This window comes from Macaca mulatta, chromosome 2 (genome assembly GCF_049350105.2).
Source record: "Macaca mulatta isolate MMU2019108-1 chromosome 2, T2T-MMU8v2.0, whole genome shotgun sequence".
NCBI lineage: Eukaryota > Metazoa > Chordata > Mammalia > Primates > Cercopithecidae > Macaca > Macaca mulatta.
The window spans coordinates 34,497,210-34,513,006 of NC_133407.1; the positions used below are offsets into that span (position 1 = coordinate 34,497,210).

Here is a 15,797-nt window from a genome sequence, read left to right on the forward strand (position 1 = left end):
TAAAAAACGTTTTTTTTCTTATATGTATACAGAAACTAACCCTAATAAATCAAAAAGCAAAACAAAAAAGGATTCTTGGGTGGGCAAGGATCCATCCCAGGAGGAATACTGGGGTAATCTGTGGAGTTGAGGAAAGATCTCTTCTCCAGCCCGAAATGAACAAAATCAGAGCAGAGCCTGCCTGCCTGAGTCTGAGCCATGTGCTCACATGGATCCCCCTGTGCTGACTGGAATATGCAGTCTGACTGGTCAGGCCTGGATCCTCTGCCCTCACTGTGGCCAGGGGAATGGAGAGCTGTGCTTGGCAATCTCACCAGATCAAGATTTGGGGAAGCAGCAGTTCTCTAAGGGAGGTGGCAGTATATAGCACAAACACCTGATGTCCACCACAGAGGAAAAAGCAAGGCCAGGTATACTACCTACCCCTTTGTTCCAATAGGCATGTGTGATTCCTTAATTCTTTGGTGTATGAACTACAGGTCTACTATCTTCAACCATAAGATTTGCTCCATGGTACTATGCAGTCTCCACGAGGATCATAATATTCCAAAAAGATGTGTCACCTGCATTTCAATCACCTCCTCTTTAGTTTCTTACCCTCCAAACCAACGAGAGCTAAGAAAGCCATTTTGATCTCAGGCTACTGGTGATGTATTTCCCACTCTTCTTTCCCCTGGTTACTACCCGTCACCCTCCCATTGCTCCACCCCTCCACATGGTACCTCATTAACTCTGAGTCTCAGTTTCAGTGTCCCTTCCTAAGGGAAGCATTCTTTATACCCTGACCTTCCAGACCAGATTAATTTCACCTTTTCTTCAAATCACTTATGGCCATTTCAAATCATTCATTCGTATGTGACTTTTTGATTAGTGTTTTTGTCCTCATATACTCATCAATGTTCTTGGATAGAAACAATAGAAATCATTGGGTGTGGTGGCTCACGCCTGTAATCCTAGCACTTTGAGAGGCCAAGATGGCTGGATCACTTGAGGTCCGGAGTTTGAGACCAGCCTGGCCAACATGGCAAAACCCCATCTCTACTAAAAATACAAAAATTAGCCAAGCGTGGTGGCGTGCACCTGTAATCCCAGCTACTCAGGAGGCTGAGGCAGGAGAATCGCTTGAACCTGAGAAGTGGAGGTTGCCATGAGCCAAGATTGCACCACAGCCCTCCAGCCTGGGCGACAGAGCAAGACTCTGTCTCCAAAAAAAAAGAAAAGAAAAGAAAAGAAAGAAACAATAGAAATGGATTATGGTATATTTATGACAAAATTTATTAGGAAGCTCACAGTTTTAATGGGAGGCTGGAGAACAAGGATGAGACAGGGATGAGGGTTGGTGAGGCACAGCCAGCATCTTTCTAGGGATAGTGGGCTTAGGATGCTGCCACCTGAGCCTTCAAAACTGGGTCTTTACCGTTGTGCTACTGGAACCACCACCACTGGCACTCATTACTGGCCTACTGAACCCTTAACTCTGACCATATACCTTGTGTCACTTCTCCAAAGTCAGTATTCTGAGCAGGAGCATTTCACTGGCTGTGCTGTGCTTTGGTCATAAGCCTCCTTTCAGTTACCCAAGGGCCAGAGAGGGAATATCTGCCCACTCTTAGTTTCACAGCAGAAGAGGGACTTTGCTTATTAGTATTCTTTTCAGTGGCCCAGAATTGGAAACCACCAAAATGTCTCTCAATAGGTGAATTTCCCTGACAAGAAGTCCTTTGTGCTAAGTCCCAAATGGCTCCAGCTGGTTGCTCTCTGCCGGTGGAACCTCCTTCTCCTTCCCCCATAGTATATTTGTCTAAATCAGTGGTTCTCAACCTTGGCTCTGCATTCAAAGCATCTGGAAAATCTGATGGGGATTAAGTGGACTGGTTTAAAATTACCTGGCAGATGGCAGATGGTGGTTTGTAGTCTTCTTCCTGCTTAAAAAGGAAGACCAGACCCTTACCTCTCTCTCCCTCTCCTTGACCAAAGGGATTCTGTCTGTGAAAGAATTTTGTGAAATGCAAAGTTTTATTCAAATGTAAATGATAACCTTTACCTTTACTTCATGAGATGCCAAAGATCTTTTTATTTTTAACTTTTTACTATGGAAACATGAAACTATATAAAAGTAAAAGTAAGCAGAATAACGTAAGTCCTTAATAGCCCCATCATCACCCAGCTTTGAAAATTATCAAATCATGGCCAATTTTATTTTATTTATAACTTCAGCCTCTGCTCCCTCATTGACTTATTTTTATCACGTCATTCACAAATGTTTTAGTATGTATCTCTAATAGATAAAGAACCCTAACAAAACAGCCACCATACTATTAGCACCTCAAACAATGATCAATAAATTTGTTTGGACAAATTAGGATTCAAATAAACCAACTGCTTCAATTGGTATGTTTCCTCAGTCTCTTAATGTATAGATTCTGCCACCATGTCTTTTTTCCCTTTGTAATTTATTTATTAAAGAAATCAGGTCATTTTTCCTTTAAATTTTTGTTCATTATATATTTCACTGTTTGTATTCTCCTGATTTAAAACAAATCTATTTTTTAGAAGTTTTACATCTACAGAAAATCTATAAAAATAGTACAGAGAGTTCCCATATACTCTACCTACTTTACCCTATAATTAACATCTACATTATTATAAAACATTTCTTATAATAATAGATCAATTTTGATACATTATCATCAACCAAAATCTATGCTTTATTCAGATTTCCTTAGTTTTTCTCTAATGTCCTTTTTCTTCTCTAGGATACCACATTCCATTTAGTCATGTTATGTCTTCTTAGGCTCATCTTTGTTGTGAGAATTTCTCAGACTTTCATTATGCTTCATGATTGTTATAGACTGAATATTTTTGTTCTCAAATTCTTACGTTGAAATCCTAACTCCAATTGTATTGGTATTTGGAAGTAGGGCATTTGTAAAGTTATTAGGTCATGAGGTCAGAGCTCTCATGACTGAAATGAGTGACTTCATAAAAGAGACCCTAGAGAGCTCCCTCACCCCTTCTCACACGGAGGTTTCAGCACAAGATTATCTTCTATGAACCCAGAAGTGGACCCTCAGTAGGCACCAAATCTGCCAGTACCTGGATCTTGTACTTCTAGGCTCCGGAACTGGGAGAAACCAAGTATTTATTGTTTCTCAGCCGCCCAATCTGTGGTATTTTGTTCCAGCAGCTGTAATGGACTAAGATAATAACAATTTTGAGGCTTACTGGTCAGGTATTGTGTAGAATGTCCCTTCACTGGGATTTGCCTGGTGCTTTTCTCATGGTTAGAGAGGGATTATGTCTTTTTGGAGGAAAACCACAGACAAAAGTACCATTTTCATTACTTCATATTAAGGGTACATTCTACCAATATGACTTGTCAATGATGATTTTAACCTTGATCATGTGTTCAAGGTAGTGTTTGTCAGGTTTCTCCACAAAGTTACAAAGTTACTCCTTCTCCTGTTTTCATACTGCACTCTTTGGAAGGAAGTCATTATTCACAACCCACAAGGAGTGGGGAGTTATGCTCCACCTCCTTGAGGGCAGAGTAGCTACATGAATTATTTCCAGTTCTTTTGCACAGGATGTTTTTCTCTTCTCCTCCATTTATTTACTAACAAATATTCATTATTTATTTGTATTTCAGTATGGGCCTGTAGATATTTATTTGATACTTCAAGTTATAATCCAATACTACTTATTTTGTTGCTCAAATTCTTTCAGCTTTGGCCACTAGAAACATTTTCAGTTGGTCCCTGTGTCCCTGTTTCTTTGACACACCTCCATCGATATAGATTTTTGTCCTTTTTTATTTGGTGAACTTCCTTAATTTCTGGCATCACAAGATGCTTTAGGCTTATTATATATCCATGTTGCATATTTCCAATGTTAGAATCAGCCATTTCTCCAAAGGGCTTTGATTCCTTTTATGGAAAATGGTGTTAGAAACCAAAATGTGGCAGTTGCTGTGTTTGTTGCTATTGGAATATCATTGCTTCTAAGTCCACTCAGCTGACAGAGGAAGGAAATATGTGTGCACACTAACCTTTGTATGTACACATATGTGTGTGCATGTGTGAGTGTGTATATATATATATAGCCATATCTACATCAAGCTAAAAATGAATTCATACTGATGTTTCAAACTCTAATCTATTACTACATAGATCATTTTAGTCTCTTCCTAATATTTTAAATAGGTATTCGTTTGAATTTCTTATAAATTGTTAGATTAAGATGATAGTTCAATATTTTGGCAGAAATAATCCAAAGGAGGTAGTGTGCTCTTTCATCACAATGTGTATAACAACTGTCTATTCATGATGTTAGCAACCAATGATAATCATTCCCTAGATTCCATTAGTTCTCTAAAGTTTAACAAATGTTAAAATTTTGATTGGCTCTGTCCTTCCTCTTTGACTACCTGGAATACTTTGTGAGATAAATTTCCTCTCATTCCCTAGATTCCATTAATTCTTTAAAGTTTAACAAATGTTAAATTTTTGATTGCTTCTGTCCTTCGTCTTTGATTACCTGGAATACTTTGTGAGAAAAATTTCCTCTCAGTAACTATGTGGTGGCCCTGAGGAGGAGCTCACATAAAAAGGCAGGATAAATGCTTAGTTCTTTTCATTATTATTTTTAAAATAATAGATTGGTTTTCTAGAATCCTCCCAGGCTGACCACAGAGTTATTTTTGGCTCCAGGTACCATTATGAACTTGGAGCAGCTCTTTAGGTACATGGCTCAGCCCTCTACCTGCAGCCTTGAGTCCTGGGCATTCTGCCTTAGGATAGTGGAATGGGGGATGGTTGGTGGGGGTGGGGAGGTGGGGCAGAGGCAAAGAAGGATTTGAAAGGGATGGCAAGCTTGGGGGCTCTAAAGGATTTCCATATTCATCATATTCATCTAGAAAAAGCTCTGATCTCCAAAATCGTTAAAACTCGTATAGCTGTTGCCTTGGTTTTACAGTTTTTCATGTTGCCTTCGAAATCTTTGAAGTACATCTTTAAAAGTCCATCTTTAAAGTCTCCTCAAGTAACCAGGAAAGAAAGAACAGCCTGAAGATCTGGAAAGGGCATGTTTGATCCTAAATCATTAAAGGTAGCCTATCTAGGAGAAAAACCAAGTCGCCTTTGGAATGCTAGTGGAAGGGGGAAGGCCCTGGTCCTCCACCCTGGTTATTAGTTACCTAAAATACATTTTAAAAACCACATATGACCCCCTGCATGACCCCCATACATTCTGATTCAATTGGTCTGTGGTAGGAAAAAGTGGCAGCTTTTAAAAATTTTTATAAGCTTTTCGCGAGGTGACTCTAATGTTAAAGCAGGGCTATTTCCAAACCCCCTAGAACTCCAGCAGGCTAATGACAATTGTGTCATACCTACAGACTCATCACCTTAATGCAGTTGCTTCATGTTGTTAGATAATATCTCTGCCCTGCAACTCAGAAGACTAAGCTAGGAAAGATGATGTCATACAGTCTCATCCCTCCTTCGAACACTGGAGCCTGATGAGTGCAGCTCATTTCCAACACTTGGGTCTTTATTTATTATTATTATTTTTTGTAGAGATGGGGTCTCGCTATGTTGCCCAGACTGGTCTCGAATTCATGACCTCGAATGATCCTCTCACCTCGCCTCTCACAGTGCTGGAAATATAGGTATGAGCCACTGTACCCAGCCCTGGGTCCTCAACGTAAGACATAGCACTGTGCCCCAACCCTCAACTCCAAGAATGGCTACATTTACCTTCTGCCTGGCAGTGTTCTAAGTGCTTTACATATCTCAGCATCCCTAATAGGTTGGTATCATCTCCACTTAACAGATGGGCTGCTGGGATCTGAGGGAGTTAAGTGACTTGTTAAGGGCACAAGCCTGTTTCTGGGTGGGTCCGGACTCTTTCCCACCACATGCTGTCACTTACAGGCTGTGACTGACTTTATGCCCAGCCCCCCTCAAGGAGCTGCCTCCTGCTTTCTATTGCATAATCAATATTGACACCTGGTGTAGGGGCGCTCTACAGGTTGGGGAAGGCCTGGCCTGGAGTGAGGGATCCTAAATCCCTGCTCCTCAACATCAGGCCCTGAGTAGGCCTCTGCCCTAATGGTAGGGTAACCCACCCTCCTTCACAGCTCAGAGGTGTCAGGGTGTGTGAGGGAAAGACTAGAAAGCCTAGAAAGCTTCTTCTACCTCTCACCCCTCCTCACTCCCAGTCCTGGGCCACAGGATTTCACTCACAGCTCCTTCCACCCCCACACTTCCCCTGAAAATCTCACTGCCCTGTGACTTCTCCATGTGCCACTTCCTGTGCGTCAGACCCCCACGATCAGCTGCCCACTGCCTATGGTCACCCCAATTCCTGACTAGAACTACACTTACCACTGCTCACCCTTCTCCTACTCTCCCCTTCTCAGAAACTGACACCACATCCAGGAAACTCTGAACCACCACTAGCCCAGCGCTCCCTCTTCCCCATTCACTCAGTCACCAAGTCCCCTCAGTTTCACCACTCAAGATAGTTGTTAGACCATGGCGCCTCTCCATCCCCATTTCCCTAGGATGGGCCTTGGTGTCTGAGGCCAACCCTGCCTCATTTCCTCCAAACGCCCACCCAGGCCTTGTGCTTTGTGTACCACCACACCCAACCAAATGTACTTATTGCTTCTTTGGCTCCCAGCACTCAACTGAGAGCCCCAGCTCTTCCTCACCTGCTGGGACACTTCAGCTGACTCCAGATTGTGACGTAGGCGTTTATGTACCAGCCTTGCTCCAGGTTCAGGGCGCTGCCATACCTTCAGCCCCGCCCCGCCGCAAGCCTCATTTCCTCCGAACCCAACCCAGGCCTTGTGCTTTGTGTACCACGAAACCCAACCAAAGCTACTTTCCTGACTTGCTCTTTCGGCTCCCAGGAATCTTTATGTACTGACCTTGCTCCAGGTTCAGGGCGCGGCCACACCCCCAGCCCCGCCCCACCGCAGGCCCAACCCAGAGGCTGCTTTCGGTTTCCCTAGCGTTCCTGGGCCCTGGACTTTAACCAGGTCTGCAAGTCCCGCCCTGATTAGCTGCCTCCCGCACCAGTCCCGGCGCCGGGTCCTAAGGCGCCTAGGTTCCTCCCCTTATTCCTGCAGGGATTGGGCCTTGCGGCACCGCCCAGGCTCGGATTGGTCCGAGGGGAGACCCGCCCCTCTGCCCACTTGGGTCTTCCGGACAGCAGAGGAGCAGTGTCCGGCCATGGCCGGGGCCCGCAGGCTGGAGCTGGGCGAGGCCCTGGCACTGGGGTCGGGCTGGCGTCATGCGTGCCATGCTCTCCTCTACGCGCCGGACCCTGGCATGCTCTTCGGCCGCATCCCGCTGCGCTACGCCGTACTGGTGAGAAGGGGGCGCGCCCGGCCACTTTCTGCCTGAGCCCCGCACCCTCTCTGGGGGTCTCTTCTGGGGCTCCCCTGCCAATCCCTGCCTCCCCTTCTCGCAGATGCAGATGCGCTTCGATGGACGCCTGGGCTTCCCCGGCGGATTCGTGGACACGCAGGACAGCAGCCTAGAGGACGGGCTGAACCGCGAGCTGCGCGAGGAGCTCGGCGAGGCGGCGGCCGCTTTCCGCGTGGAGCGCACTGACTACCGCAGCTCCCACGCCGGGTCAGGGCCACGCGTTGTGGCCCACTTCTATGCCAAGCGTCTGACGCTCGAGCAGCTGTTGGCTGTGGAGGCCGGCGCAACACGCGCCAAGGACCACGGGCTGGAGGTGGGGCCAGCCTGGGACTCTGTCCCTTTCCCAATTTCCTCTTCTCTACCCCAAGAAAGCATTCCTGGAGAAAAGTCTGCCCCTCTGACCTTGCCCTCTCCCCAGTTTTCTTGGTGGAGTTGAGATCGTGGTCATCTCTACTTTGAATTAGTACTGCCAACCTGGGCTTTGTGTAAAGGTCTTTCCCACCCTTTACCAGGAGAGATCCTTTCTAGAACACACTCATCTGTGTCTCTCTGCTGTTCCCTGTTGACAGTGTGATAGATGATCACATTATCTAGGTGTGGCAACCTAGGTTTTATTCTTGGGGTTTGCTTTTCTTGTGTAGAACATGTGGCCCTGATATTTCAGGCAGGGCTAGTAGATAGATTACGTATGAAAGTGGTTCTGAAAATTTGGCAGGTAGCAGAATCATCTGGGCGTCTTATTAAAATAGCGATTTCTCTCAGCATTCCTGCATTGGTGGCGGGGCGGGGGGAGAGGAAACCTGACAATTTGCAATTTTCAAAATTCCCAAATAATACTGATGCAGCTAATCCGAGGACCACATTTTGACAACCACTGGTGAAAGGGTGTGAATACATCTTCGAGACAGGAGCCATTAGAGGTTTAGAAGCAGATGTGGGAAAGATTAACTGATAGAGCTAGATAACATGTTTCGGGTCATTTTCCTGCAGAAGGTTGAGCCAATAGGCTTTAGTGAGGTGTGAACCTTGGGCCTGTTTCTGCTGGAGTATTAAGGGGTGAGGCCTCTGCTCTAGAAATATCTGCTGGAGAGAGGATGGAGTTAAGGAAATGAGCCATCTGGGGCCCCAGTGTCTCCTGTCTCCTTCCTTTTACAGGTGCTGGGCCTGGTGCGAGTGCCCCTGTATACCCTGCGGGATGGTGTGGGAGGCCTGCCTACCTTCCTGGAGAATTCCTTTATTGGCTCTGCCCGGGAGCAGTTACTTGAAGCTCTCCAAGACTTGGGACTGCTGCAGTCTGGCTCTATTTCAGGCCTTAAGATTCCGGCTCATCACTAGAGGCAGCCCTCCATGGACCCATGGAAACTGAGATGAGGACCTTGGTACTAGGGAGGGAGGGAAGGACGTGGGAATGTTTTCTTATTGGACCTGAGAGATGACACATGATACCAGATTAAAAGAAGGAGAAGTGTGTACCATATGTTTTGAGCAGAGGCCCCTCCAACTCATGGCATCAGGGGCAAAGATTCACAGCTCATCCCAGGCACCCTGGCAGGTTCTCAGAGCCTGCCTCCTCCCTGTTTATATGCATACAGCCTAGTAACCCCCAGGCATGCAAATATACAATCTGTAACAACACATAGCCTGACACCTTCCCCTGGTCATGTCCAGTGTAACCAAGTGGCATTTGTCACCATTCCCTGGTCCCTGATTGCAAGGAACTTCTGAAGCAAGGGTGAGTCCTTCCTACACTCCTCCATGGCTGCCCTCCAGGGTCTAGCCCAGCCTATTTGTTAGGGAGGATAGAGAAGCAGAGGACCCCCTGTGCTTCCTGAAAATAGACTTGCTCTTGTCTTGAGTGGTGACCAAGGCAGTTGGCTCTTAAAAGGTGGGAGAACAGCCCAACCAATCCCCAGTCCTTTTCTTCGGAAACTGACCAGGAGGGGTAAGGAAGTGGCTAGGTCTCCTTGGACGGAGCATGGACGTGAGACCTGTGAGTACTGGTGTGTCTCCTCCAGAGCTTCCATCTTTGGGATGCCTGAGACTCTGAGACTATCAGAAGGGAATTGACCCACCCCAATCTAACGCTGCCCTGCCTTCACTTCATGTACATAATGGTGGTATAAAAACATAGACTGGAGGAGGTAATCCATGGAAAGACAAAAAGAAGAGGACTCAGGACAAGGCCCTGAGGAAGCCCAATCCTAAGAGTTTGGGCAGAGGGAACCAGGAACGTTAAAGACAGTAAGTGGACTATGTGGAGTGCTTGTGAGGATTTCACTACGTCCATTGAATTCAGTAACATGAAGTGTTTGATGACTATGATGGCAGCAATTTCGGGAAGGGTGGTGTGGAAGGCAGGCTGGATTGGTTGAGTGAATGGAAAGTGGGGGAATAGAGCATGTGAGAGGTTGGCCCTAAAGGGGCTCAGGTTAATAACTAGAGTGCTGTGGAGTCAAGGCATGTTTGAGATGGGAGGTAGGGCATGCCAATGCTGATGGCAACAGTCAAGATGGTGTGATGAGAGAGGTGGGAGGGGCATGAAGAGGAGGACCCCTGAATGAGCAGAGTTCATGAGAAAGGAGGAGGGATGGGACCTTTGTAGGAAGAGACACAGCCCTGCAGCCTCACAGAGCTCAATAAAACAGAAAAGGACGAGTATAGAAGATTAGGATGACTAAAGTAATGGGGAAACGATGAAGGAGTTTGAATCTCTTCTTTGTGAAATGAAGTAAGACTATCAGCTAGATGTGGGTGGAGCACGTTCTCAGAAGGTATGAAGTAGATGTTTTCCTAGGTGTTGAAATCAGGTTGATTAAAGAAACAGCAGAAGGGCAGGGCAAGGCTGAGCTCTGAGATGGTCAGTTTAGAGTAGGATGCTGGGCACTCAGGTGTGTGTGTGTTAAATGGAGATCTGCATGCACCTGTCTTCCCCCCATTAGGATTCAGGAGCTGGGATGGAGATGCTTACTGCAGTGTTGGGGTTTTGCCAGGGGAGTATAGGAGGTGAGAGAAAGATGGGGCAATTCAGATGATATGCACAGGAGAAACTGTAGTGATGAAATGTGTGGTCTGAGGATTAATCTGACCAAGATGGAAACTGAAAACTGGAAGTAACTAGGAAGGGATTAGGAAATTAGAGGTCTTGACAAGATAGAAACTCCAGTATGATGAGGGGTTGGGCAAGGAGGTATATTTGAGCCAGACAGGAGTGTTTTGGAAATTGAGAGGAGGAGCAATCTCAGGTAAAGGCAAAATAGAGGGTATGACCTGGGGTTGCTGGCCAGAGCCAGGGGAGGAGCCTTAAGAAGTGAGATCTAGGGTTGGTGAGGCTGGAGGGCAGGGTGAGCCTCCACGTGGGTGCTGGAGCAAGAAACCAACAGATGTTGAGGAGGATGGTGTGACCTAGGAGTCAGCATCCTTGGTGAACATGAGGAGTGGCCACAAGGCCAGTGGCACCTGCCAGAGGGGAAAGCAGGCATGACAGGATAGCATCTCCCAGGTGAGAGCCTTTTGAGGAAGGGAGGGTGGGCAGTGGTCTGGAAGCTCAATGCAGAGCAATGTGGTTCCCACTCTCAGCCCTTGGTCTTAGAAGAATGGGAGTATCCAGTGGGGGAACAGCTGTACAAATGAGATAGACCCCTAGAGGTTAATCGTCATCTCCTAATCTCACCCTGACCCTTTTGTCAAATGTTATCTAGATTAAACCTCAGTATAGGCAGGCTGAAGGAAATGGACATTCCAGTGGCTCCTGGGGTCCCAGCCTGTAGCAGCTTCATCTGCGCTTTGTGCACTTGCTCTCAGTCATCTCTGCAAGGGACCCTGAAGCCTGGGAGGTCAGAGTCACTGACCCTTGATGGCACTGCTGACACACCCCTTCCCTCAGGTAATTCTGGATGCATAACTCATTATGGGATGTAATCCAGGTCAACATTAATACCACCTGGAAGGTTCCGCCCTCAGCCTCACTCTGCTTGAGTATCCCAGTGATCAGTCTCTCAGGACCTGCCTACTGGGCAGCTCATCTCTCCACTTATTTGCATTAAATTGGCTTTTTATTTAGGTCTCTGGAGATGGTTACATGGGGAGGAGCCCATGACTTTCCTATATGATCCCTTGAATACTCTCCAAGTCAGTAGATTACTTCTCAGGCAGCCTTCATAAAAGTGTTTCAGTTTCACTGTACTGGGGTTTGTGTTCATCTCACTCACATAGACAGTCTCTGGGTAGGCAGACGGGGGGTGATACAAGCTCACACTCTGCATTTCTCCTCCTCTTAGCCATTCCCACCCTGCTGAGGTTTAAGGAAAGCCGGGGATGATGACCCACTTAAGCTTTCCTTGGCCTTGTTAAGTCCAATCATCTGGGGCAGGAAGAAGAAGAAGAGAAATGCTCATTGCAATCTTTGACCCCCACTAACTGCTGTGGTGACTTTGACCCAAGCCCTTGACCTCCTTTTCCTTCTCTGAAATGTTGCTGTGATTCCTGTGGTGAGATTAGGTGAGGCAGCACTTGGGATAAGCGTGCAGAGAGGCATTGAGCGGTATGAAAGTACAGGATGCCATGTACTTTCTGCTTCACAGCACATTTTGTTTCTTGCAAGGTGAGTGGCCCAGCCGCCTCCCCACAAACACCTGTTTCTGCCTTTCTCCGCATAATCAGCAAGCTGTTCCCACTTCTCAGTATTGCACTTTTCTGCTGGTGCAGAATAAAACCACTTTGAGCTCCTCCCTGTCCTGAGACAAAGTCCTCTGTGGTCACCCAGCATATGGCAAAGCTGCTGCTTTGGGCTGGAACATTTGAGGCAACAGTGACTTCCTCCTTTCCTAGTTACCTGAACCCTTAGAGCCGGGAGCCGGCCAGTGAAACAGACAAGGGGAGGGGAAGAGAAGAGGGAAGGCATGTTTCCTTTGTGAGTTTCAGTTTATTGCAAAGAAATGTTTTTGAAACCTTTGTCACCAATGGACTCATGAATGGGTGTCAGAGAGTCAAAAATAGAGGAAAAAATGTAGTCTGTAAACAAATCACTGGATGGCATTAGAATTTGAGCCAAAGTAAAAGATGCTGGAGCTTGGCCCTTATCAGAGAAGTATAGAAGAGCCAGGTAGGGGATTTTATTTACAACATGTTCAATTCTGAGGAATATGGACAGGGCAGAGGAAAAAGGAAAAATGGGAAACCCCCATGGACTTAAGGCCCCACAAAGAGAAACCACGTGCCTTCTCCCCCCTTCCCTTCCGGCTTGGGCAAATGAGGCAGTTCATGCTCCCTTTAGGGGCGGAGGCAGTCTACAGGGGCCAGCTGGGCACAGATGAAATCTTGCAAAGGAACCTTTCTTACACTCGAAAAGCAAGAATAGCAAAGGGACTTTGGGAAGGACATAAAACAAGAAAAGGAAGCTCCACACCAACGGTTCCCAGATGGAGGGAGTTTGTGTGTCTAGCGTTTTCACCAATGTGCTGCTCATCCTGATGCACAGATGCAAACTGGAGCTGCTGCCTGTGCCCTCACCATGGGCATGTACCCACCACAGGCATTCCCAGGTGATGCAGGGGCGGAGGATTCCCTCTTTCCACTCAGGATAACAACCCCTGGATGGGGTTTTCAACAAGTATAGAAAGCTCCTGGATGTAGCCAAGACTCTCACCCACAGTCCCAGTCCTCCCACCTTCTTCAGGTCTCTAGAAGACAGAACAGATGAGTTTACAACATCCTGTTATCCTCACTAGTCCTAGGCTGTGGATGTAGGGAAAGGCCAGGTAAACAAGGAAGGGAGAACAGTTGAATGACGCCAATTGTTTGAAACCAAAATTGCAGAACTGCCCACAATTAACTTAAGTAAACACCAAGGAACATAGGTCTGTTCCAGAAATACTACAAAATAGAAGAGTATGTGAGCACCAGATGCACGTGATGAAGACCATGCTCTGAAAGATTCATTCCAAGGAGTAGAAGCAGTATTTGCTCAGGGCATTTAACGAGAGCACAGACTCTGGAATGAGGGGAGAGAAAAGATAGGACATGCAGGAACAGCTGGCAACACCAAGGAAAGGATTTAAGGAGAGAGATCTCTGTATTGAAGAATTTAACATTATCCTAGAAACAGCAAGAGCATCATCAGCCCCAGGAAAATCTACCTCTGATGTGGAGACCAGGCTTAAGAAAATCCCCTAGAACCCAGAGAAAAAGTGCAAAACAAGGAAAATGGCCAAAGAGAACATCCTAGATATAGAGATCAGACAATGAGAATCCAGAGTCTTGTTAAGTGATAAAAGGAAAATACTAACAGAACGTGTGTAACAGGAACACCATTTTAGAGGAAACAAGAAGAAAAGTTTCCTAAACTCGAAAAGTACTACACCAGAAGTGGGCAGTACTCACTATGTTCAGGGGAACAAAAAGATAAAAACTGAAAAGCATCAGAATATTTTTTGTGTGAAGGAAATTTGTAAGGTAGGAGAATTAGGTCATTTATTACAGCACAAACTGCATGTCTATCTAAATAGACATTTAAGTGCAAAAACATGGATATTACTCGTAGTTTTACTGGAAAACCATACAGATGTTTTTTATGAATGTATAGAATGAATCAAAGTAAATAACTGATCAACAGGAAAACTAGGAAATTTGTGAGCTGGTTGTGAGGCAGTGGCTCCTATTATGTATAATTTTAGTGCGACGTGCTGTGTTAATGATAGCTGTCAAACAATATGTTAGCATTTGAAAGGAAATATGTATACTGGGAGCATAGTAATTATTTTATAAAGAATAACAATAAATCATTTGATTTTATGCTAGTTCCTAGGTTCTCATTTATTTTAGTAAAAGTGAGGAGGGAGGAAGCAGCATAAAAATGGGCTGGTTTTGCTGAGGAAATTAGCATGATTTGGTTTCTGAAAATGGTAAGACTTGTGAAATTTTACTATTTCAAAGTACATACCAAAACAATATGATTCTGGCTGAATATGAAAAGATGAGAAAGAATGCCAGGGAATTACGGTCAAAAAGTAAGAGATCATCGTAATATTAATATCAAAGGCCCTAGAATTCTTTAATTGATTAAGAGATTATCCACAATAATCATATAATCACCAACAACTTCAGATTATATACAGCAAAGTCTATTAGAAATTCATAAAATAGGCCGGGCGCGGTGGCTCAAGCCTGTAATCCCAGCACTTTGGGAGGCCGAGACGGGCGGATTACGAGGTCAGGAGATCGAGACCATCCTGGCTAATATGGTGAAACCCCGTCTCTACTAAAAAATACAAAAAACTAGCCGGGCAAGGTGGTGGGCGCCTGTAGTCCCAGCTACTCGGGAGGCTGAGGCAGGAGAATGGCGTAAACCCGGGAGGCGGAGCTTGCAGTGAGCTGAGATCCGGCCACTGCACTCCAGCCTGGGCGACAAAGCGAGACTCCGTCTCAAAAAAAAATAAATAAATAAATTTAAAAAAAGAAATTCATAAAATAGTATTAAGAGAGTGCTAACATACTTTCATCAATGTTTCACAGTTAAAATGTCAGCTGTAAGTATGATTATCTAGTAGCGAACAAGAATGAAAAGGAAGATGCTGATGACAACATTTTAGGGATGCTTACTGTGTGGCAGGCACTATTCTAAGCTCTTTTCATGTATTAACATATTGAGTCCTTAGAACAATCTTATGTTGTAGGGATACTATTGTCTTCATACTCGAAATAGACTCAGCACAAAAGTCAAAAATAAAATGAATGTATTTTGCTTATATATTGAGCTCTGTAACCTCAAGCAGTGAATATAATTTTAAAGGGTCAGGAAACATTTAGCAAATTAGTCATTTACTGGACCTTATAAAACCTCAATAGGCCGAGCACAGTGGCTCATGCCACCGAGGCAGGTGGATCATCTGAGGTCAGTAGTTCGAGACCAACCTGGCCACCATGATGAAACTCTGTCTCTACCAAAAATTAAAAAAAAAAAAAAAAACTAGCCGGATATAGTGGCACACATCTGTAATCTTAGCTACTCAGGAGGCTGGGGCAGGAGAATTGCTTGAACCTGGGAGGTGAAGGTTGCAGTGGTCCCATACCATGCTACAGCACCCAACCTGGGTGACAGGGAGAGACTCCATCTCCAAACAACAACAACAATAAAACCTCAGGGGAACATCATACACTGGGGCCTGTCGGGGGTTGGGGGGCTAGGGGAGAGACAGCATTAGGAGAAATACCTAATGTAGATGACGGGTTGATGGGTGCAGCAACCACCATGGCACGTGTATTCCTATGTAACAAACCTGCACATTCTGCACATGTCTCCCAGAACTTAAAGTATATATTTTATATATATACACACACACACATATATATATACACACACACACG

The 15,797-nt window shown here is 45.5% G+C and overlaps 1 protein-coding gene and 1 long non-coding RNA gene across 2 annotated transcripts; one reads left to right on the plus strand and one right to left on the minus strand.

The window, feature by feature from the left end:
• Positions 1–1,251: 1,251 nt before the first annotated feature.
• LOC114676241 (uncharacterized) lies at positions 1,252–6,926 on the minus strand. Its single transcript, XR_003727098.2, has 2 exons — positions 6,716–6,926; positions 1,252–1,986 (listed from the first exon to the last, which is right to left on the minus strand). It is a non-coding gene; the product is annotated as an uncharacterized LOC114676241 (long non-coding RNA).
• A 285-nt stretch (positions 6,927–7,211) lies between these two features.
• On the plus strand, positions 7,212–8,999 carry NUDT16 (nudix hydrolase 16). The gene is given in 3 exon segments (NM_001260890.1): positions 7,212–7,376; positions 7,480–7,749; positions 8,592–8,999. Coding segments are annotated over 3 exon segments (588 nt in total). The 5' UTR covers positions 7,212–7,238; the 3' UTR covers positions 8,772–8,999.
• The last annotated feature ends 6,798 nt before the right edge of the window (positions 9,000–15,797 follow it).